General features: G+C 45.9%; 1 protein-coding gene across 1 annotated transcript in view; it reads right to left on the reverse strand.

The window, feature by feature from the left end:
• The window catches only part of VAMP8 (vesicle associated membrane protein 8), a 42,331-nt gene extending 20,901 nt beyond the window's left edge, over window positions 1-21,430 (reverse strand). The window contains exon 1 of the mRNA XM_029604278.1: window positions 21,174-21,430. Coding sequence (XP_029460138.1) covers window positions 21,174-21,188 — 15 coding nt within the window. The 5' untranslated portion in view covers window positions 21,189-21,430. The remainder of the gene's footprint in view (window positions 1-21,173) is intronic.
• Window positions 21,431-23,189: the final 1,759 nt, after the last annotated feature.

A 23,189-nucleotide genomic window follows, 5' to 3' on the forward strand; every position in this document is an offset into this window, starting at 1 on the left:
GCAGAGTGTCTGGTCCTGGGGGCCTTGGAAGTTATAAGAAGCCTCATTCTGGTGGATCTGCTGAAGAATTGTGTTGGTGTTAAAGAAAGGTTAGCAAGAGCATCAGTCTGGAACATTCCACAGGGAAGAGGCCAAAAAGGAGCAATATCTTCCAAATACCACCGCAAGAGACAGGAGGAGGAGAAGAGATTCACTGGAGCAACAGACAAAACAAAGTCACTGTACATGTGTCTGATGTCACCACCCATGTAGAGGAGATGCGGTCAACCAGAGTCCGTCAAGAGCAAGGAGACGCACCCAAGAGCCTAAGCAGTGGAAGTGGTGTGGAGCCTTGTGAATTGGGGAGAAGCAGAGGGTCTTACAGATCTCACTGTTACTTTACTCCCTTGCTGCATGGATGGCAGGAGCCCAGGAGGAAGGAACTGGCCATGACTGCAGTGCCCTAGTCAAGCAGATACCAGCCAAGAGGCAGGGCTCCACCACGCCAATTACACTTTGGAGTATAGCCTACTGTATAAGGAACCAACAGATGTGGCTAACTATTGAAGAGGGAGAGACGAAGGGTCGTACGGAATGACCAGAGTGCTTCCACTCTCAGGACGCAACCCCTGTTCATCTGCAGTGTATGGCTTGTCGTGCATATATATGTTTGAACCAGATACCAGACCTTCAGCGGCAAACCCCGGCTGCTACAAAGCTTCACAAGATACTACCTGAAGAGGCAAGTGTAGCCGCTGGGTCAGCTGCTCAATGTCCTTCCAAGCTGGAGAAAGATCCAAATTCACCCACCCTATCTGCCAGGGGAGAGGTGGTAAACTTGGAAGCCAGGCTGGTACTCTGAATCAAACCTTTTATTTCTACACTACCAGTTGTAAAAAGCCTATCCAGTAAGTTGGTGGTCACTAAGAGCACCGCTGAGGCTTGGAAGCAGGAGAGCATGCAGTGAGAGGAAAACTCTCCTGCAGTGTTCTTAGTATGGCTATGATGGATTGGCACTTGTTGGTACCTGAATGCAAAACCATGCAGAACTGTGTCAGCCTAGCTTTGTGAGGTATCAGCACACTAGCCTCTCTTTCAAGTGTTTCAGTCGCCACTAGCAGGAGTTCCAGTCCAGCTTCCACACAGAGCTACACAGTTTCAGAAGAAGAAAACTCATTAAATGTCCTTTGGTGTACAGCAAATCCTACAGTAGCAACCAAGCTTCTTCTGTGGCCCAAATAACCAGGGCAGAGGAAGTAAAAAAGACTATTCCTGGGTGGAACCAGGGCATCTAGGGAGTGGGAGGTTACCACGGTGGTCCTGTGAAGAGAGGATGGGACACTGCATCGTGTATGATATCTGGGGGTACACTTACCCCTACATCCCTCTGAATATCATGAGCGAGATGGAAAACCACCGAGAAGAATGGACGAGGGATGTGATGTACCAACGTATGTGCCAGAATTCCATCTTCCACCATTTCTCCAAGAATCATCCTAAGGTCCAAGCTACCAGTGAGCAGCAGGTCAAGGTGTGGACCACATAAGAAGCAGTTCTGTCTCCTGCATCTTACCATGAGGAACTCACGAAAACAAGGCGGATCCTGCCTGTAACTGGACGGTACAGCATTATTAGCCACTATGCATAGAACGTTTCTTTTCCTGTTAGCTCTAGATGCCCAATGTGTAAAGAAATAAGAGGATTCAAAAACAGAGAGATTGTACTTTGTCTCTCCTCTGTGGTTTACTTGTTTTCCATGCAGGTGCCATGCTTCAGCTCCCTTTGAAATAGAATGGACTTTTAGTTACTTGTTCCAGATTTAAGTTAAAATGAAGATAGCAAAATTAATTTAAATTTGTTAAGGATCTTGATAAAAGGACTTTATATGGCATAAGGAAAGGAAAAAATTAATAAGTAATTAACATTTGTATTAGCAAAAAAAAAAAAAATTTTATAAGATATAAAAAGTGTTTCATCTTTAACTAGAATTTGTTTAAAAATACATGTAATTTCTGCATTATTCCAGGTAGCTTTTGTTCATACATAGAGTGGTTCCCTGCCTTAACCTTAATATTTAGAGGAAATCTTCCAGAAGGCAGACTAATCCCTGCAAAGATGCCATATTAGCATTTACCACAGTTCGTCCTATAATTGTTTGGATATGGGTTCACGGGAGGACCTATGGTTTGGTTGCTCACAAAAATCTATTCCTACACTTCTGTATTGTGCTATGTTGTGGAACTTTAGTGTACCATGTGTGTAATCTCAAATTTTCATTTTTGGGGGAAGGGGGCGCATAGGACCTGCTGCTTCTGTACCAAGTCACTAGGCCTCTCTGAGGGTTTACGTACTATTTCCTTGGGATGTGCTCTGTTGCTTTCGTCCTGGTTCAGTGTTAGACTGACCGTCAGGTGGCTTGTTCCACCCTGGGCGGATCATTTGCTCCTTTTCTGCCGTCGTTTCTTTATGCTCCTATGTGAAGGAGCAGGGCATGGGGGCTTCTTGAGTTATAAGAAGCCTCATCCTGGTAAACCTGCAGACAGCCTGTGTTAGTGTTGAAGGAGATGCGCAAGACTACCGGCCTAGAACATTCCCCGGAGAAGAGGCACAAAAGGAGCAGTATCTGCTAAATACTGCCCCCAAAAAGCAAAAAACATTTTACTGGAACAAAAGGATTTAAAAAGATACAAAAGGACTTATTCTAGAGACGCACACTCCCATAGCTTTAGTCAGGAAATCCCCATGCGACAAGGGAAATCCAAAGAAAAACTTTAAACAGCTGTGTTGCTATCATTACACAGCGTTTTTATTGGCTTGAAGTGTGGGGCTTGCTTCTATTTTTGTAAACCAAATGCTCTGCATATGAACACTTGACTGTTGTAAACTTCCTTTTTGGTTCGAACATTTAACAAGTGTGAGGGGAGAGAGTGTGAAAATCCCGTTTCTGCTTTCTCCTAACTGAAGAATCCCGGCTGTACTGAGTTTTGCCGGACTCAGCAGTACCCAAATGTTTTGCCACTTTCTCAAGTGTGAATCCAGAAAAAATAGGGAGGTTACACACACACACACAATCTGACCCCAGGCCTGACAAAAATCAGAGAAGACCCAGTGCAGCATCTGGCTCTTCCTCGCCACAAGTTTTTTGGGAGTAGTTTACACACTGGGAACTTTGTTAAAGAAAAAAAAATAAATTCTTGGAATTCCAAACAAGAAATTGTTTGCAAGAGACAGAAAATGCTATTGAAGTGGTGCCCGACTGCTCCCAGACTGCCAAGCAACATTCCTAGTGAGTCCGTCATGTGTGCACCAGCGAGCAAAATGCTCGTACTTTCTTCCAGTAGTAGCAGGACAGTGCGTGTGTCCAGAATAACTTGCCGGCTCTCCGGCCCATCTACACCGCGTTTTCAGGGCATGTGAAGGGAGTCCCACTTGGGTAATTTTCCGCTATCAACGTAGGAATGCGCACTCCGTAAAGTGAGCTCCAGCAGTTCTGTCTAACCTCTCCTCGTCAGTAATTTAATAGCCTGCATGCCATCAAGCCCTCACACCACAGTTCAAAAATTAAAACCCATGCAGTCAGGTTTAAGTGTTCTTAAAGTATTGGGAAGTCTCAGTAAGAACTTAAAAAAAAAAAGCGTAACAAAAATTTAGGAAGAAAATTACCACCACACATTGTTTTGGCTCAAGTACTTTCCTTCTGCTCCTTTTGGGCTCCCTGATCTGGCCTCTGTTGGGCAACTGCACCGTGAACTTTTATTCACATCTCCCCAGGGGGAACCTTGCCCTTCTTCCTCCCTTCCATCCGGCCACTGCAGCGATAATCCTTGGCCAGGAGTCACACTGCAGCTCCCGCCAAAACTCCAGGACGTGGGCATCTCGGGTCGGACCACCCAGCACCACCATTATGTGACCGTAGAGCATTCCTCTCCCCCGATTGGGTTGTGAGTGCTGCCTCTGCAGTGACTTTTATCCTCAACCTGGCTCAGGAATCGGACTCAAACAAAGCGCTGCCAATGAGCCTCAGATCTGTTGTACATAGTGTTTTATCTTTTAAGCAAAAATTGGTTTCATATGCTACATTTAAAAAATGCACATAAGCAGAGTGTAGGGATGTGGGAGTAGGAAAGACTTATGCTCTCTCTGGGCACCCTCTGTCTCTCTACCTCCAGTCCAGTACTTGCTGTTTGGGTTACCTCTTAAAACCATTGGCCTAGTAGAGGCCTCTCCTTGCCAACTCTTCCCTGTACAAGTGACACTAAGAGGCCCAGCCCCATTCCTTAGCAAAAAAGAGGTTTCTCCACACTGGCTATGATCTGTGCCATTTATATTGAAGGGCCCTGACCTCTCTCCCCCACTCCCAGGTATTCGGTGCACTGGGAAATCCTTACAGACTTGTATGCCCCTCCCCCCCCCCAGAATCACTCCTTCCCTACACACAAAATCAATCATTATGCACTTAGATTTTACATGAAAGAAAAGTCAAAATTCAATTTTCTGAGGTAAAAATATCATTTACAATATATTATATTCACAGAAAATCCTGCCTAAGAGACACTTGGAACCCATATGGTATTAGGTCTATTTTAATGCCTGTTGGTTATGGGCTTAGCCCTCAGAAAGCCATGAGTAAACAGAATTACAATTACAACATAAACAACCTCCTATACTAAAAAAAAAAAAAAACAGCACTAGCTATCAGCCTTCAAACCACAACATCCTAACCTAAGAAAAAGCAACGCTGCAAATATTACACCAGACCCTAAAATACCAATACACCTCCTATTAAGAGAACAGAACAATCCCTACATAAATACTGCATGCTAGTAGAATACATCACCTCCATCACACATGCAAAATGCATACAGACTGGAAGACGCAACAAGCCAGGCTCTATATGCAGTGCAACAATGGGGAAAAAAACCCAAACATTACCATTCCTCATAAAATATCACACAAAATCAAGAAAATATATACATCAATAGTAGAAAAATCATAAGAATATTTCAAAACAGCCGATGAATAGAATAATATTCAAACTCTCAATTTTCCAAAAACTATTACAAAAACAGCAGACAAAAAAAAAACTAACTAAAATTTTTTTTAAATCTTCTGCTCTCCATGCCTTGCTATATTTGGATTTCTAAATGAGTGTCATGGATTAACAAAGGAAGAATGGTTGTTGCACACAATCTCTCTCATATACAACATATGCTCTCATTCACACCTGCTTTCTCTCTCACACACATCCCTGCTCTTTCCCTCCCACATATTCACTTACATATATCTGCTCTCTCAGACACATCCTCACTCTCACACTCACTCACTTTTTTCCTCCCTTTCAGGTCGACACAGTTATGCCGCGTTAGAAAGAGTGCGGCAGTGCCAGGCGCACCCTCGTTCCCCGCACGCAAAGTTCTCTTCACCTACCGCTTGATACTCTCTTCAAATTGCATGCAAATGCATGCCGCGTCTGCGAAGCGTTAGGCAAGCGTTAGGCCCGCGCAACCCATTTTACTGTATAGGCGCTTAATACAGCGCCTATACAGTATCCTGGGTGCGCTGGTGCCTGTCATTTGAAATGACAGGCACCAGGAAGTGGATGGTTCCCCCCCTCCCGAAGCAAGGCGCAGGGCGAAAATTAAAACGGGAATAAAGTGTAAAAAATGGGGGTAAAACCAAAGGGAGTAAAGTGTAAAAAAACCATGGATGACCTCCATATTAACATTGCAGCGTAAGTTGTTTATATATATGTATACCTGTCACTTTCCGAATCCCCCAGGCGTGCGGTCATAGAGGCGGCGGCAGGAGCCGGCGGGCGGATGGGCGCCCGTTCATCCAGGCGGCAGTGGGGCGCGCGTTGGATCCAGGCCGGGCGGGTGTGCATTCATCCAGGCAGAGGGAGCCTGCGGCGAAAGCGGCCTCCGAAGGCGCTCAAAGCGTGACGTCACGATGCTTGACGTCACGGCATGTGACCGCCTTGAGCGCCGAAATTGCACGGGCATTCATTCACTGCCGCCGGCTCCCTCTGCCTGGATGAATGCACGCCCACCCGCCCGGGCCTGGATCGAACACGCGCCCACCCGCCGGCTCCTTGATGACCGCACGCCTGGGGGATTCAGAAAGTGACATATCTATATATATAAAAACAACTTACGCTGAAATGTTAATATGGAGGTCGTCCATGGTTTTTTACACTTTACTCCCTTTGGTTTTACCCCCATTTTTTACACTTTATTCCCGTTTTAATTTTCGAACACCAAGTAGAGGGTAGCGGTAAACTAACAGGTTAAGGACGCGGCAAAATAGCGGGTTACAAAGGAGATAATCTGAGCGCGTGTCACAGTATCGGAGGGGAATAGCTAATTCCTTCATTTACATATCATATACATGCTGCGTGCGGAAAGGGTTATGCGTCTGTTTTAAGAAGCGCTAAGGACACGTGAAACTGGAGACTGTATCGCTGGATCGCCTTACGCGTCCGAATTGTGCGCTCACAGCACGTTACAGACGGGAAATCTTCAACCGCACGTTACAGTATTGATCTGTTTGGAATTCTGAAGCCCAAGCTGGGGCAGAAACAATAGCAGCCTCCACCTATAGCCACTGCACCTACAGGACAACTCCTCCTCTGGCTGGGATTGGGCCTGTAAAAGGTAGGCTTGAATGGTTATACATTAGGCCATACAGCACATATACAATCTTGTAAAAGCAAAACTGTTTACTAATCATGATGATGATGAATACTCAGTAGAAAACTGTATAAGCAGCAAAGCCAATATCAAAAGTAAATATCAGCAATAAGCACACAGTATCACCATAAGCATTACATAGATTAAGACAATTAGTTATTGCAATAACAAAAACAGAAAAAAAAGAAAAAAAAAAGTCTATACAGGAATCACTTTCCTCATAGGCCTTCCAGTCTACAAGATAGCAACTTCACGAAAAGCGGAAGGATTACGTCGTCGGGAACTCCTCAAAACCAGCTGTTCACTCTCTGTCCGTGGCTCATTCCAAGAAAAGAGTCACTGTAGTTCCTTACATCATTATTTCCTGGCTTTATTCCAGGGTCTGAAAGTTAGATGTTTCGATTTGCACCCATAGCTCTGACGTTAGGCATTTGGAGCTATTAAACTATGGCAATTAAAGATCCTGGTACTGCCTGTCAGGCAGTGCCTGAGTCCCAAAAGGTTCAAACACAGGCCTTCATCAGGCTTATCTCTTAGGACAACAAATGAGTGTCCTGACTTATCTTTTAGCTCATTAGTACCAGCCAGAGACAGTATGCTACAATATCTCAGGCCTTCCTTATGCTAAGTATGTGCAATGTACATATATTATCCACATGTATCGATTATTGGGGATTGTTTTGATCCATAACTAACCCCACTTCCACCGTCTTCCAGGGAATCTAAAAATAACTCCCTAAAATAATCTTAACACAGGGTCTAAGATGACACCTCTCCTACTTTGCCTGAACTTTGAGCTCCATGTGGACCCTCAAAATGTGCCAACTTGACAGATTTTTTTTCTCTGCCATTAATATGGTGAAATGCAAAGGAAAGCTGAGGGCTTCCCCTTCAGAGCCTTAACCTCCATATCAAGCTTCTGTCAATCAATACGAAGTTCATGGTTTTGGCCTGGGTCCTTCCAGAAGAAGAGATCTCTTGGGGACACTCCCTCTCTCATTCACTTGAAAACCCAACTGGGACTAGATATTAAAAATTATTTTCTGCTGCAGGATAAGGTGGTTTTTGGGTTGTAGGATGATATTTTTCTCTTGGTTTTGTAAGGCAACTTGAAAAAAGAAAAATAAAAAGGACTTTCCCGCAATGCATCAGAAACTTATAGCGCCTTAATCTTTTTGTTTTTTCCATGTAAATGTATAGTTCGGTTTGATTCAGATAGTAAGGCTTTCTGTGATACCACCAGAAAGGAAGTCCCTTAACAGTAGAGGTTCTCCTTCTGTGTCTTCCTAGCTGGTACCTGGTTAAGTTATATAGCCGGGGACACACTGATTTCTTCTGTATTTGTTCCTCCTGCTTTATTTTATCGTCCTGATTGCTCATTGATTTTAAATACTCCTTTGTCTTGTCTGTCTTGACTAGACCGTAAGCTCCACAGAGTAGGGACTATCTCTTATCTGTCTGTACAGTGCTGGGTACACTTTGTAGTTCTAGATAAAATGTTTAACAGTAGTAGTAGCAGCGATAGATAATGGCGAAAAATGGATAACTGCCCAAGTCATTCTGCCCAGCCATTTCCACACCAGTGGTAATACATCTCAGCTGCCATTCATAAAGCACAGCCATTTGTAAGATGTCATGCCTTATCCAAAACTAAAATTTGTGTCACCTTCATCCCAAGTACCAAAGATTTTATGGGTCTCTGTTCCCCAATCTATTATTAAACTAATGGCATTATGAGTGTGCATTCCAAAAAAAAAAAAAAAGAGAGCGCGCCCTTGGGCCCACTCAACTAAAACAATAGCCATCCCATATCGCACATCTATTACTTCTTTAATTCAGTGCAATCTGACAAACGTAGTAAAGCTCTTCCACCAGGATGGCAAGTCAGCCTCCTACTATAGTGATAAAAAAAGATCCTGCCCTTTCTCCCAGCCCATGATGAGAAACAGAAACAAGATGCTTGGTGCCAGATGACCCCCCAACTGGCCACTGACACAGAAGGAATGTTGGACTCGATGACCCATTGGTCCAACCCAGTGTGGCACTTCTTGTGTAGTTCTGTGTTATGCATTTCTGTAATCCACCCAATCACACTGACTAGGAATGTTTTGATTTCTTTAAAAAGTTTAGCAAATCAGATTAAAATGTTTGTGGCTGTACAGGTCCCAGGAGAAAAGGGATACTGTGGAGGTTGGGATATTAGACTAACAAAAGCCCTTTATATCATCAGTGAGCTTTCAGAGCTCTGAAAGCTCACAGATTGTCATTCATGTACGTAGTTTTTGGTGATGGTTCAATACACGTCAAAGGGTTCAGTTTAGCAAAGGCAGGAGAATGGAAACTAGTGGTAGTTCCTAGATGTCAATTCACACCCCCCCCCCCCCCCCCCAGAATGAACTGATCCAGTCCTGGTTTTGCTCTCCTGTTTTCTTATAGAAAATCAGAACTTCAAATCTATGCATGCCATAGCACAAAAACCAGGACTGGATCCTTCATGTCCTGAAAATAATGGAGCCAGTTGGTAACTGGTCTGGTAAGAGAATACCCAGAATTGGTATTATGTACCCTCAGAAAGAGGAGCCTGAAGGTTCTCCTTATTGCTAGGATTGGGAGTGCCTCCTCTCATGTAGGGCTCCAAAGTCTAGCTCACTCCCAGCCTGTGTACACGTCTGTCTGCAAGGGAAGTCCCAGAGCCCATAGGCCTACTGGCAAGATGGTGTCCGAGCCTCTGACTTGTACTGTGCAAGATATTCTCATGGTTGGGAGGGACAGCAGGAACACTTGCGTAGCTCGATTCCCAAACAGTCGAGTTTTTAGGATATCTGCAATGAATATGCATGAGGAACATTTGCACATACTGAGTCTCCAGAGCATGCCAATTTCTCAGATGCATATTCGTTACAAATATCTTGAAAACCCAACTGGTTATTAGGATCCCACTGGATAAATTTGGGAAGCCCTGGTATAGCTTATCCTTGTTCCAATTCTGGTCTTCTGGCTACTTAGTCTTTATGAGTGCTTTACTACGTAATACAGATCATAGAGCCAGTAACCTGCAATCTTAGAAAAGCTAATGAAAAAAAAAAAAATCAGCTGTTTTGCCTTCAGTTTTAACACATTTCCAGCACTGTGTTTGTTCAGCCAAGAGAAGAAATTGCTCTGTAGTAGTAGCAGTTCCTCATGTCTACCAGGGCTCAGAAAGAGCTTAAAAAGCAGCAGGACAGTTAGACCAGGGGTAGGCAACCTTTTTGAAATGGTTCGAGTACCACAAGCCGGTTGGCATCCTGATCCGCCAGATTCCTTTTCCACAACTCGTGAATATTAATTTTGACATTTATTTTCAGTTAAAATATTCAAGCTATGTAAAAAGTGACAGAAAGAAAGTCAGACAGAAAGACAGAGACAGACGTCTCTCACCCCTCCCCCTAATTAGGAAAACAGAACAGACCAGGCAGCTCTAGATCCCTACACACCAGTTAGCAGAACACCTCACTTCAGTCACACATACAGAACCTCACCAAATGCAGAATTAAGTGATCATAAGATAGAAACATGCAGACAAAAAGTGCATTGGAAACGGCAACAAGCCAGTCTCTGTCTGCAGTGCAACGATGGAACAAATCATAAACATTACCATGCCTCATAAAACATCCAAGAAAATTATGAAATATAAAATTATCAATCATATTAGTAAAACTAAATCAATAAAAAGAATAAATATTTCAGAGAACTTATGAATGGAACATCAATAATTAAAACCTCATACAAATGTTTTAAAATTTTCCAAACACACCAATAAAATATTTCTCAATAGCAGACATGTCAAATACCACCCCAACAATTAAAACTTCTAAGAATTACAAAAAACCCTGCTCTCCATATCTGGGAACGTTTTGATTTCCAGTTACCTTGAGATTGTTATTAGTTGGGATGGGGAGAGTTTACACAAACTTTCCTCTCTCTCACATACACACTCTCCCCACCCCCCCCCCCCCCACCAGCAATCACACAAACCACACATGCTTATTCTCTCTCCCTCTCAAATGCAATCACACACACACGCTCACTCTCTCCCACAATTAAATAGACACACATAATGCTCTCATCCAGCCACACCAGCTGGGTCACGCATACTCTCACTGCCTGAGCCTTTTCTCAGCCACCAGCAAGATGGGTCTGCTTGCGGCTGCTGAGTCGTCCTCCTCTTGTTGGCCTTAGTCTTCAGTCACCACCAGGCCCTCTCTCTTCTTTCTGACTGTGGAGTGCGCAGCAGCAGCAGGAGTTGCGTTTAACCAAAATGTCATCTCCTGCTGCTGCGGGGCCACTCACAAGTGCAAGACCAGCCCCCACCACAGCAGGAGATTACGTTTGGTTAAATGCAACTCCTGCTGCTGGTGCCAGGGGGGTAATCGCTACGCCGCTGTGATACCAATGCAGTTTCGGGGCCCCCTGGCGGCGGTGGTAGCAGCAGCTCAGATGCTATTAGTGCTGTGCCATGCCACTGAAAAATGTCCTCGCATGCCACAGGTTGCCAACCCCCAATAGAAAGGAACCCTCTTGGTTGGCGGAGGCTTTTAAGTACAGCCTAGAGAAACAGCTTCCTTTGCTAGATCAGGAGTGGTGGATTTCTGGAGGGCAGGGGAAATGGACTAAGGCTCCTTCCAACACACAACCCAACCATGTGCGCTTCCGTGCAACAGGCGACGTTATGTTCTTTTCCTCACCCCAGGCATCTCCGCCATCGCTTCTTTCCAAGTATAATCAGATCCTATTCTGGCTGACATGCTGCTTTTAGGGAAGCAGCACCAGTGTACACACAAAATTACACTGAACCACTGCAAGATCTTCCTTTTTCATTCTAAAGGGAGACGGAGCAGGCATCAAACAGATACACATCTCGTTGCTGCATGTGATGTGCTGATGTCGGAAGGTACAGCAAGGTGGCACAGCTATTCGTTGGAAACTGTGTAAACACGTTAAACAGCGAAGTATCAGACAGCACTGGGAACACAAAAGAAGATGTGATCACCCGGCAACATCCCTGTTCCCACCGACAGGAAGATCATTGCTAGAAAACCGGATATTGTGGTGAAGGAGAAAAAGCACAGGAACGGCATTGCTGATAGAGATGCCAAGTAACCAGCGACTATTCTGCTGATCGTATGGAGAAAGCTAAGGTCCTTAAGACCAAGAGATACAATCAGAGACCAAGAAGACATTGAGTGCCTCGGGTCTGATTAAGAAGGAATTTCCAAGTGCAGCTTCATATGTTGCCTATAAAAAACTCATATCCTATGAACTCCAGGAGGCGGCTCTCTCTGGCACAATGCAAGTACTAAGAAGGGCAACAGCAGTAAATTTGAGAGACTGTGATTATTCCCAGTATATCCTGGTTTCAGAATGAGGCTCATTCCTGTCAAGGTATGTGCAAAATAATCCAGTGGGAGAAACTGTCTCGTGAGAATGCATGAATACAGCACAGACAGCTGAAGAGCAAGATTGTTTAAAAGGAAAAAAAAAAGTGGCCGATATAAAAAATGATATGCATTATATTCTAAAACTATTACAGAAACACACAAAAATGGCCATATTGGGCCAAAAAAGAACTGGTAATAAGATTAAATGAAAAGCAGTACAGCCCCCAAACTGTCAGTTTGCTATTTTGAGCAATGAAGAGACAGACCAACTATTGTGAGACTGAGGTCATTCATGGCTCTGTTAGCCCACAGACTCCTGCCCCTCTCCTCCTACATAACAGCAAAGGGCACCAGACCAATACTTCAGGGACCCCTGGCCTGCGCAGTAAGGATCCAGCATCAGCAGCGCTGCCTTCCCTCTCATCATCCCCTGTCCTGGCGGAGCGAGCGATGCCGGAGCAGAGGTCCTTAAAGGCCAGCTCAAGCCTCTACGGCAGACCCCTGAGATGGGCAGGGTGCAGGGCGATTGCAACCCAGTCCTAAACAGCTGCCCTTGGTAAAAGGTGGGGGAGTTTAAAAGACGTTAATTCAAATGCTTTCAGAGGACTCCAGCAGTTTTACATTGCATCTGTGGAAGGGAGTGGCAGCTTCCAAAAAGCTAACCAAGAAGTGTATTAAATTTAAAAGGTGGGCAAACTAGGGCCCAAGGGGCAATATCAGCCCGTCGGCGCCTTCTCTTCCAGCCCGCCTCTCTCACCTGAAGTCATCCAAGACCTGCTCTTTCACCTGTCAGCAGCCAGAGAGGGTTTGCCTTCTGAAGCACGGCGTCCCTGCTTCCAGCGGGGAGGGAGGAGAGGGGACTTCCAGGGATGGAAGAGAGGTGGAGACTTGGTTTTGGGCTATGCTGGCCTCATGCTCGGGTATTCTTGCCATGCTAGCTGCGTGATATAACCTGCTGGGGGGTGGGGTTTGCTGCTCTGTTTCTTATTTAGTTCCACGATGAGCTCCAAAGGGACCTCCCCCTTCCCCAGTAATGTGGCTCTGAGGGGAAAAAAAAATTGCAGACCCCTACTTTATAATATTGGTTTTTTATTAGCCTTTATTTTCGTGCATTCAAGTGGACTAAACAAGGCAGCCACATGACTTTTTCCAACCACATTTTAAGTGAAGTGTCAGCTGCAATAAGTGACTAATTACTTGTACAAGCGGTCTGCGGGTACATTTAATCCTTGTATTATTTGCCACAGGCTTTCGTGCGGGTTAATGATGACTTTTTGCACGCCCCGGTTTCCCACTGCTATGTGGTTCTAGGCAGGGATGTCCCCCCTCTCTTTTTAATTTAGAAATAAAAAAAAACTTCTACCTCAAATGATCAGGGAGAGTTCATCAATTTTGGGATTTAAGGTTGAGGGGGTTGAACGTAAGGTATGCAGACACTATTTTGCTCTGACGCGGATGGACGTGTCGGGTCCAAGTTAATGAAGCTTTCGGGAGACTATGGGAAAGCCTCTGGCTATAAAACTAACTTTACAAAATACAAGTTGCTGAGTCGGGGGGCCCAAAGTATTTTCCTAGGAGTCCGTTCTGTTTCTCTAGAGTGGAGGGGTCTCAGATTTTCAGCGTTATGTACATTAAATCATGTTTCTCTGCTGGATAAGATATGGAGAGATTTCAAAGGTGGATGAATCTGTTCGTTTCGTGGGCGGGCCGTATGCATTTGATTAAGATGTTTACACCCTCCCCTGCCAGGCTGCTATATTTGCTTGAACATGTTCCATGGGATGTCCCGCAGGGGCTGGCTGTTTGCTTCTCTCCGGAGTACGATGCGCAGTTTTATTCGGCAGGGGGAGAGTGGCACGTCTTTCGATGGACGGTCTGTGCCGGCATGGGGTTACCTGGCTTTCCTAGTTATTATTGAGCGGCTCGGATTGCTTGTATTAGAACTGGTATAGCGCAGACGCCAGTAGAGGGTGGGGTGTAGCCAGAACCGGCAGAGTTTGAGTTGCCTCTGCTGCTTACAATGCAGAGTGTGTCTCTAGCGGTGCGAAGAATTCCTCGTGGTCACCCTATACTTTCGCACACTGTTAAAAGGTGTGGAGGGTCTTGTGTAGATATCTTGAATTGCCAATGGAGGCTTGGACTCCTATTTCACCGTTGGCTAAGAATCCCAGGATATCCTACTGTTCCTTTTTCCGGACACGAGGCATTGGCAGCAGCTGTGATTGAGGTTTGTCTGGCCGATGTGGAGAGGGGACGGATGGGCATAGTTTTCAGGTGGGTAGCGGGTCTTGCTCACTTTTTGTTAAAATTAGGGAAGCATTAACCAAACTTCAAGGTGCAGTGTGGGAGCCTCTGTTCACAGAAGCAGTTGAACAGTTCCTATGTGATAAACAGGTTAGGGGGAAAACATTGTCTTATTTATACACGGGACTTGTTATGGAACGGTATCAGTATCTCATAGACGCATGGAACAAGGACCTACATAGAGAAGTTTAGATGAGAATGACTGGGAAGTAAATTGGCAAGATACACATTCGATTTCCATGTGCACAAGAAGGGGGGAGTTGATGGTGCATCTGCTTCAACGAACATATGGATACCTTCTTTTTTCACTAAATTTTCTAAGATGGCCTCTCCGCTTTGCTGGAGAGGCTGTGGCACGGAAGGGTCTTTGCATGTGTGGTGGAGTTGCCCTGAACTACAGTCATTTTGGCCATCAGTTGAAGCACCTATCCAGTCCATCACTAGGTGGGATTTTTCTTTAACTCCCACTCTGGGCCTGTTGGCTATGTGGGATGTGGGGGGGGGGGGGGGGGGGGGGGGGGGGGGTGGGGGATGGGGGTGGGGGGGGGCGGTGGGGGTGGGGGGGGGGGGGGGGGGGGCGAAGCAGAGGGCTCATTAACAAGGACGGAGATCCGGTTAGCGAATCACTGTATTCATGCTGCCCACTTCACAGTAGACACAGATTTGGAAGCGGATTCCTTCCATTTCTCATTGGGAGTCTCAACTGGTCAAAATAGCACTTATTGAAAAGCTTACTTAGTCTCTCCAGGGACAAGACAAGTACAATTTGGTATGGTAGCATTTTGGGGATTATAAGGGATGCTGTATTATGCTTTTGGTATTAGTGAGTAAGATGGGTAGCAGCCCTTAAAAGATTGTTCACAGAAAGAGTAAACTCAAGTAGTATTGTATGTGAGATGCACCTACAAGAAGTTTATATGTGACTATTTGAAATGGGTCTTATTGACATGATTTGAAATGTTTGCATTGTGTGTGAGCTGTCTGACATTGGTTAAATAAAGTTACAAAAAAAAAAGGTCTGCAGGTGCAAGTCAATATATTTATTTTAAACCTACTCCAGCCCCCTACAGATTTTTAAAAGTTAATCTTTCATCCTCCTATTAAATACAGCAATAACTCACCATATTCTTGGTTTATAATGCTGCCCTCACCTCTCTAAGAACACTCCTGGGCAGAAAAATCAGTGTCTAGAGCCTGGTAAGTGTCGTGTTCGCTGGGGTTCTCAGACTAACTGATAAGCAGTTGAAATGCCCTCACTGCAGACATAAGGGCAGCAGATGGCCTGGCCCAGGTTGGCATGCTGCTCTTCCAAGCAGCTGATGTAGTCCTAAATTAACCCTCGAGAATCCTGCTCGCTCGTTCACAAGCTTGCGAAATGAGAGCCGCCCTTATGGGTTAGCAAGTGGGGAAAAGAGTCAGTGCGTCTTACCTGGCTGCTGGCGCCCCAGAGGTGAGAGGCTACTGCCGCAGCATAAAGAGGGAGAACTGGCTGACTGTGCCCAGCAAGGTTAGGGGAAAAAAGGAAGAGGGTGGAGACAGGGAAGGATAGAAGGCTAGAGGGAGGAAGAGGAGTAAAAAAAAAAACAAAAAAAAAACCCACCACAATGGAAGAGAACATAAGAAATTGCCATGCTGGGTCAGACCAAGGGTCCATCAAGCCCAGCATCCTGTTTCCAACAGTGGCCAATCCAGGTTATAAGTACCTGTCAAACATTAAATAGATCCCATGCTACTGATGCAATTAATAGCAGTGGCTATTCCCTAAGTCAACTTGATTAATAGCAGTTAATGGACTTCTCCTCCAAGAACTTATCCAAACCTTTTTTGAACCCAGCTATACTAACTGCACTAACCACATCCTCTGGCAACAAATTCCAGAGCTTTATTGTGCATTGAGTGAAAAGTGGGGAGTTTTAAAAGCAAACATTTTTACCCAGGTCCTAAAGATTTTGGCCAGTGCCCAAGTTTTCTAAATATTTTCCGGCTCCTGTGGGGCCTGTCCCAGAGCAGCTTGAAAGAGTCCCTGCACAGCAATGCTAGTAAAGCTCAAGCAGTCTCTAGTGGGGGGGGGGGGGGGGGGGGGGAGGTGGGATTTTTCAGTGCTGGTCTTTAGGTATCTGCAGTAGAACACAGGGCCTGATGCATTAAGCGTTTTTGCATTAGAGCAAGATGGGAAAAAAAAAATCTTTAGTAGCACAATTGAGCCTTCAAGGTGGCAGCAAAAAAAAAATAAATAAAAATTGTATAGTTTCCTGTAATTTGTCCCCTCTCAGGGTTAAGGGGGGGGGGGGGTGTTTCTAAATGTTGCTATTAAATTAATCTATTTCCCCTTCATCAGTTACCAAGCACTGCATCCACTTCCTGCCCTGAAGTTGCTCAGACTGCTCCTCCACTATTTTCTCTCTTTTTTGATGCATTATACATTAAGTTGCCACCTCACTCCAGGTCAACCGAACCAGCCAACGCAGGTCTGATTTTGCCTCACTGCATGTATAGTAACATAAGGGCTGATACAGTAAAGTGCACTCCGGCAGAGCGCACTGTTAGCCTGCAATTGGCCGCGTGTTTTTGACGCGCTATTTTACCCCTAGGGCCTCCTTTTACCGCAGGCCCTCATTTGTATGCAGGCCGATGCTGAACCATGCACCCAGGACACTGGCCTGTACGTGTGTTGGGAGAGCGGGTGCTCGCCAGCTCTCCCGCGCTTCTTTCTGTATCGGCCCGTTAATGAATTGACGGCAGATAAAAACCAAAAATGGTCCATCCAGTCTGCCCAGCAGGTGTTTTTTGCAGATATTCAGCCTGTCTGGTTGACCTGGGCTGAGGTGGCGATCCTAGCTGTGCACAGGACATTGAATATTCTGAATCCTGGTGCAGTGGGGAACAGAAAACGGCTCACAGCGGCCGGCCTCAGAATCATACGAAAAGGACTGAGGTGAGACAAAATAAAAAACAATACCTCCTTTCCCTGTCTGACTTTCTTTTTCATTAACAACCAACCATCAAGGGAACTCCCCGATGTGTGCTGATGTGCAGTTATGTCTGAGACAACCACTTTGTGATTGTCTCGTTGAATAGCTCCCGTGTTTATTCTTCAAATACTTTATTGTATACGTTTTTTCAATTTTTGTTTTATTTTGTTTCTATGTGCTTAGTATCCTCTCCCTGGCGGATGGCCCGACCCTCTCTAAGCGTTCTCGTTTTTTCATGAGAACTTATCAGTTCTTTTTTGATCCAGATAAAATCCAGATAGATTCCTGCCGCTTCTGTGGGGTCGCGGCAGGAATCTATCTGGATTTTATCTGGATCAAAAAAGAACTGATAAGTTCTCATGAAAAAACAAGAACGCTTAGAGAGGGTCGGGCCATCCGCCAGGGAGAGGATACTAAGCACATAGAAACAAAATAAAACAAAAATTGAAAAAACGTATACAATAAAGTATTTGAAGAATAAACACGGGAGCTATTCAACGAGACAATCACAAAGTGGTTGTCTCAGACATAACTGCACATCAGCACACATCGGGGAGTTCCCTTGTTGGTTGGTTGTTAATGATTTCTTGAAAAAAAGGGAACGAGGTTTGGTTGTTAAGTGACTTTCTTTTTCAGGAAATTCAGAAATTCTCCAAATACTACACCTCTTACATCTTCGTTGTGGATAGCCTGAAAACCAGGCCCATTAGCTGCACTACAGGACCAGAGTTGCCTGCTCCTGATGTAAGAATTTGTAATTCTTGTTATTTGTTTGTGGGGATATTTTGGCGGGAGGGGGGAGGGTGTTAGCAAACCAAGGTCTGACTCAGCTTCCCCCCCCCCCCCGATGACCTGAAGCACTTATGACTCGCTGGGTTGAACACGCAGTGACTCTTGCCCTGCAGATGATGCAGGCTCAGTTTGTTGTGTAGTCGCTATATTATCCCAACCAGTTTCTTTTGCTCATGTAACCTCTGGCTGCCTCTTCTCTTCCATTTCATATTGCTGACCCATTCCGGGATGCTAAGGCTGACTGGCATTTTCAGGGTCCACTTCATCCAAATTTAAAGTGTTCAAAAAAAAAAAAATATTCACTTTTGCATGCACTGCCTCTGTTGGATACAAATGTATCTCCAGCAGCACTCAAGGTAGGGGTAAGCAACTCCGGACCTGAGGTGAACTGAAGAAGATAAAACCAGGACAGCTCAGCTTTTTCCCTGATGTCCTGGGGTCATCCGGTCATTTCAGGAGCTGCGCATTGGAATGTTCCCACTCATTCTGAGTCAGCGGGAGCATTTATCAGCAAAACGAAACATTTTAGAGCAAGATACAGAGGGGCGGATTTTCAGAGCCCTGCTCGCCTAAATCTGGGCGGATTTAGGCGAGCAGGGCCCTGCGCGCCGGTAGGCCTATGTTCAATAGGCCTACCGGCGCGCGCAGACCCCGGGACTCGCGTAAGTCCCGGGGTTTGGCAAGGGGGGCATGTCGGGGGCGGGCCCGGTCGGCGTGGCGTTTTGGGGGCGTGTTGGCAGCGGGCCCGGGGGCGGGGCCGCGCCCTCCGTACCCGCCCCCAGGTTGCATCCCGGCGCGCTAGCGGCCCGCTGGCGCGCGGGGATTTACGTCTCCCTCCGGGAGGCGTAAATCCCCCGACAAAGGTAAGGGGGGGGGGAAGGTGAGGGGAGGGCAAAAGAAAGTTCCCTCCGAGGCCGCTCCGATTTCAGAGCGGCCTCGGAGGGAATGGGGGTAGGCTGCGCGGCTTGGCGCGCGCCGGCTATAATCGATAGCCTTGCGTGCGCCGATCCAGGATATGCGCGGCTGCGCGTATCTACTAAAATCCCACGTACTTTTGCTTGCGTCTGATGCGCCAGCAAAAGTACGCCTATTCGCGCGGTCTGAAAATCTACCCCAAAGAAAATAAGCCAGGAGAAAGTGTGACATTCTACATCGCCTCAATGAAATCTGTATGCAAAATTACCAAAGGATGAAAAACTCCATATATCTATGTTCCTTATGCCCAGATATAAAAACTTTCATTAGAAATGGCCCGGTGGCTCTTGAGAAATCAGTTGAATTTGTGCCCCTCCCCCAATACCCAGGCAATTTTTATACTGTTAACTTTGCCCCCTCCCCAAATCACTCACAAAGGGGCGAATGCAATACTATGCGGTGCAGCATGACTTAATACAATTGGATGCATGCTTTGGATGTGCGTCCATAACCCACGATGCAGTATAGGTATTAACGCATACAAAACACGCGTCCAAACCACCGCGTAGCTAAGAGCTCTCATTCACATGTAAATTCCATGTAGATGAGCACTATTAGCTCATCCCCACGATGCAAAAAAGTTTCACGTGCAGCCAATGCGCCCATTGCAACGCAGCAAACTTTAAAAAGGTAGCCACAGCAAGGGCTCATTGATAAAAGTTACAAAAAAAAAAAAAGTGCTGCTTTCTGTGGTTCCTCCGACTTACAATCATGATGGTAAAAAAAAAAATAAATTCTGGACGCTCAATATATACGATCCAGGCTGTGTATATATTGTGCCGGTAGCGGGAGAAAAGAAAACAGATCCTACATTGATCATTAGTTTTCCCAACCTGCACCGACAGCCTCCTTCACTGGGTGCCCAATACCGAGGCGGCGCTACCAGGGATGCACAATTTTCCCTACCACCTCCCTTTTAGCGCGACCCTTCATTTAAATATCGCATCACGTGCCGGGAAAAGGCGCAGGTTAGGGAAACGGGTGCTCAACACCGAGTGCCGTTCTCCGCGCACAAGTCCTGCATCAGCCCCAAAGTCAGATGTCCCACAGGGGGGGGGGGTCCTACCTCCACCCAAAGTTTGGCTCAACGCTAGCTGTTTAAATTGAAAGGGCGCGCGCGCACACACACACAAGATACAGTACCCAAATATAATCCGCTTTGATGTACACTTTGAAGTGCCGAAAAGCAAAAAAATTAAAAAAATCTAAACAAATAAATACGACTGTTCCAAAGGAACCCTGGCTAAAAATTACAAAACAATATGAACAAGCAGAACATGCAGGCTCCACATTTCCTGACTGAGCTGCCAGGAAAGTTTGTCGAGGGAGCAAAGGAAGACAAAAAGCAAAGGAAAAGCCCTGGGTCTTGGGATCTGCCCCCGCCCGCCGGAGCGCCTGGTGCTGGCAGGAAGGCCTCCCCCCCCCCCAGCAGCTCACAGCAGGGAGCCTGCCCGAGGGCCGCCCGCAAGGGGTCGCTGCGGAGCTTATCCGGCGGGCGGGCGGAGTCCGAGGGAGGAGGCTGCTCCTACTCTGAAGCGGGCACCGCCGATGCCGGAAATCCAGGGCCGGCCTACGGTCGCCCTTCTTGCCCCGGGGATGCTGAGAGTAGTGGCGGGCCGAGAGCGGCGTGGCCGGGCGAGGGAAAAGCCACAGGGTGCTGAAAAAGAAAGCGAGAGAGAGCGAGTCTTTTCCCTCCCTTCTGGGGTGCACAGGAGATTCCCGTTCCCCACCGGCCCCCGTAACCTGGCTGTCCGAGAAGTTTAGTTCGGATAAGTGTAATCTAACTAAGGCCAGCCCGTACAGCTGAATCGCGAGAGATGCAGGGCTTCTCCCACGGAGCCGCTCTGGGGTAGGGCAACCAGCCGGGGCTGCTACCCTGCTAGTACTATTCACACAAGAGCCTGTCCCTGCTCCCTAGAGCTTCCGGCTAGATCCAGACTACCCTGGCAGCCGATGGCCCGAAATCGGACGGAAGATTTACCCCCACCCCGCGACTAGTACGGAAAAAACATCCCTGCGAGTCAGGGCCACTCCTGGGCACTCACCGGCCTTCTCTCCATGCCTGCGATCTGAGCAGGGAAGCCTCCGAACACCCGCTCTTTCACTTCCGATTTCTTTTTTTTTCTCTTGCTTTAATTTTTTTTTTTTTTTTGTTTAAGTCTCGGGTTGCAAAATCCAGTGTGGAGGAACTTCCTGGTGCGTTGCAGTTTTCGATGTACACACTGGGTGCCTTCAGCCTGCTTCCTTATAGATCCTGGGGGAGGAGCAGCACTCCGGCCCTTCCAGATGCAGGTGTTAGGCGGGACGCAGACACCTTGGCGAACGCCTTCCTTACTTATCGCTTCTTTAAAGCTACAGCCCTCACAATAGCAACTCGCTGGTTTCCTGGCTTTCTAGCTCCTAATTTTCTTCCAAGGTCTTTCTATTATGTATTGTCATGTTATTTCTTATGCACCTTTAATTATAGCCATACCTTCTGTTTATTTATTTATTTTTTTTAAATCTTTCTCCGAGTCCACTTTTCAGATGTTTTTTGCTGTATTCTGTTAGGGCTGTAATAACAAGAAGGAGATCTGGCAAGGATAAACACTACAGTACTCAGCCCCTTCCCCCAGGTGCCCTCCCATCTTGATTTGCTTCGAATGGTTAAATGTGAGGAGCTTTTATACATTTCTTACTCCTCGGCGAATTCTGCACACAAAACTTAAAATTCTGCAAACTTTATATTGGTCAAAATAACACAATTTACACAACAGTTATTAAGTAATTACATTTTAAATTAATACAGAAAAAAGTTATTACTTAGAGATGCAGAATTTTAAATATTTTGAGCAGAATTTCCCTAGAAATTCACTGTGTCCCTTCCACTCACTCTCCCTACTCCCCTGGCCACTTTGCCCTCTCAGGTCCCTACTCTTCCACCTGCCAATATCTCTCCCCTCCACATCTTGGCTCAACCCCTTCCACTCTATCTCCACTTCCAGAGTTTGACCCTGTTCTCAGTACTGCCCCTCACAAAGGCTCCCTCTGTCCTTCCCTTTCTCACACACAAGCTCCCTCTCTCTAATTCACGTACACACACCCTCATACAGGCTCCCTCACACACACATCCCCTCATACAGGGTCCCTCACTCTCACATGTAGTACATGTAGATGAGGCTATTAGCTAATCCCTGTGATGCAAAATGTTTTCTGCGAAGCCAATACACCCTTAGAACACGGAAAATTTTATGCCAGCCAAAGGAATGTTGCACTCAAGAGATTATTGTAAAAAAACCAAAATTCCTGCTTTCTGTGATCCCTCCTACTAGTATCATCGCAATACTAAGTAGGAGGGACCACAAAAAGCAGAATCATGTAAAAAAAAAATTTGTGAAAAAAAAACCCCAAATTGTGTCCAGCCAATATACACCCACAATGTACACAGTCCAGGTCATGTATATTGTGAATGTAGTTTCCTAACCCGCACCGATAGCCACCTTTCCTGGACACCCAATGCAGAGGGAGCGTCGAGACGCACAATTTCCCCTAGCACTTCCTTTTTACCGTGGCAGCTAATTTTAATATTAAATCGCCAATCCCGGGAGAGGTGGATTGGCGCACATTAGAGCGGGTGCTCAATCATGAGCGCCTGTTTTACACGTGCTGATATTGCATCGGCCTGACTGGGCACACATTTTGCACACCACGCTGCACACGAGGACTGTTTTGTGGGCACAACCCACAAAAAATTAGAGGGAACATTGGCTGGAAGCCTAAAGGAGCAAAGAGCAAGTGGAAACTGCTGAGACCTGGAAAGAAAGAGGGGTGCTTGAACTTATTTATTTGTTGTTGTTGTTGGTTGTTTTTTTTTTTTTAATCATTTTGTAGTGAAGTTTGTGCTTGCTCAGGATTGACAAAGTCCTCCATTTATTATCCTCATCCTCTTTATTTATTTATATTTATTTATTTATTTATTTAACAGTTTTATATACCGAAATTCTTGTAAGGGTTTACAAATCAGTTCGGTTTACATTGAACAGAAACAGTGCTTCAGTAAATGAAAGCAATTACATTGAACA

This window comes from Rhinatrema bivittatum, chromosome 5, assembly GCF_901001135.1.
Source record: "Rhinatrema bivittatum chromosome 5, aRhiBiv1.1, whole genome shotgun sequence".
NCBI classification, from domain to species: Eukaryota; Metazoa; Chordata; class Amphibia; order Gymnophiona; family Rhinatrematidae; genus Rhinatrema; species Rhinatrema bivittatum.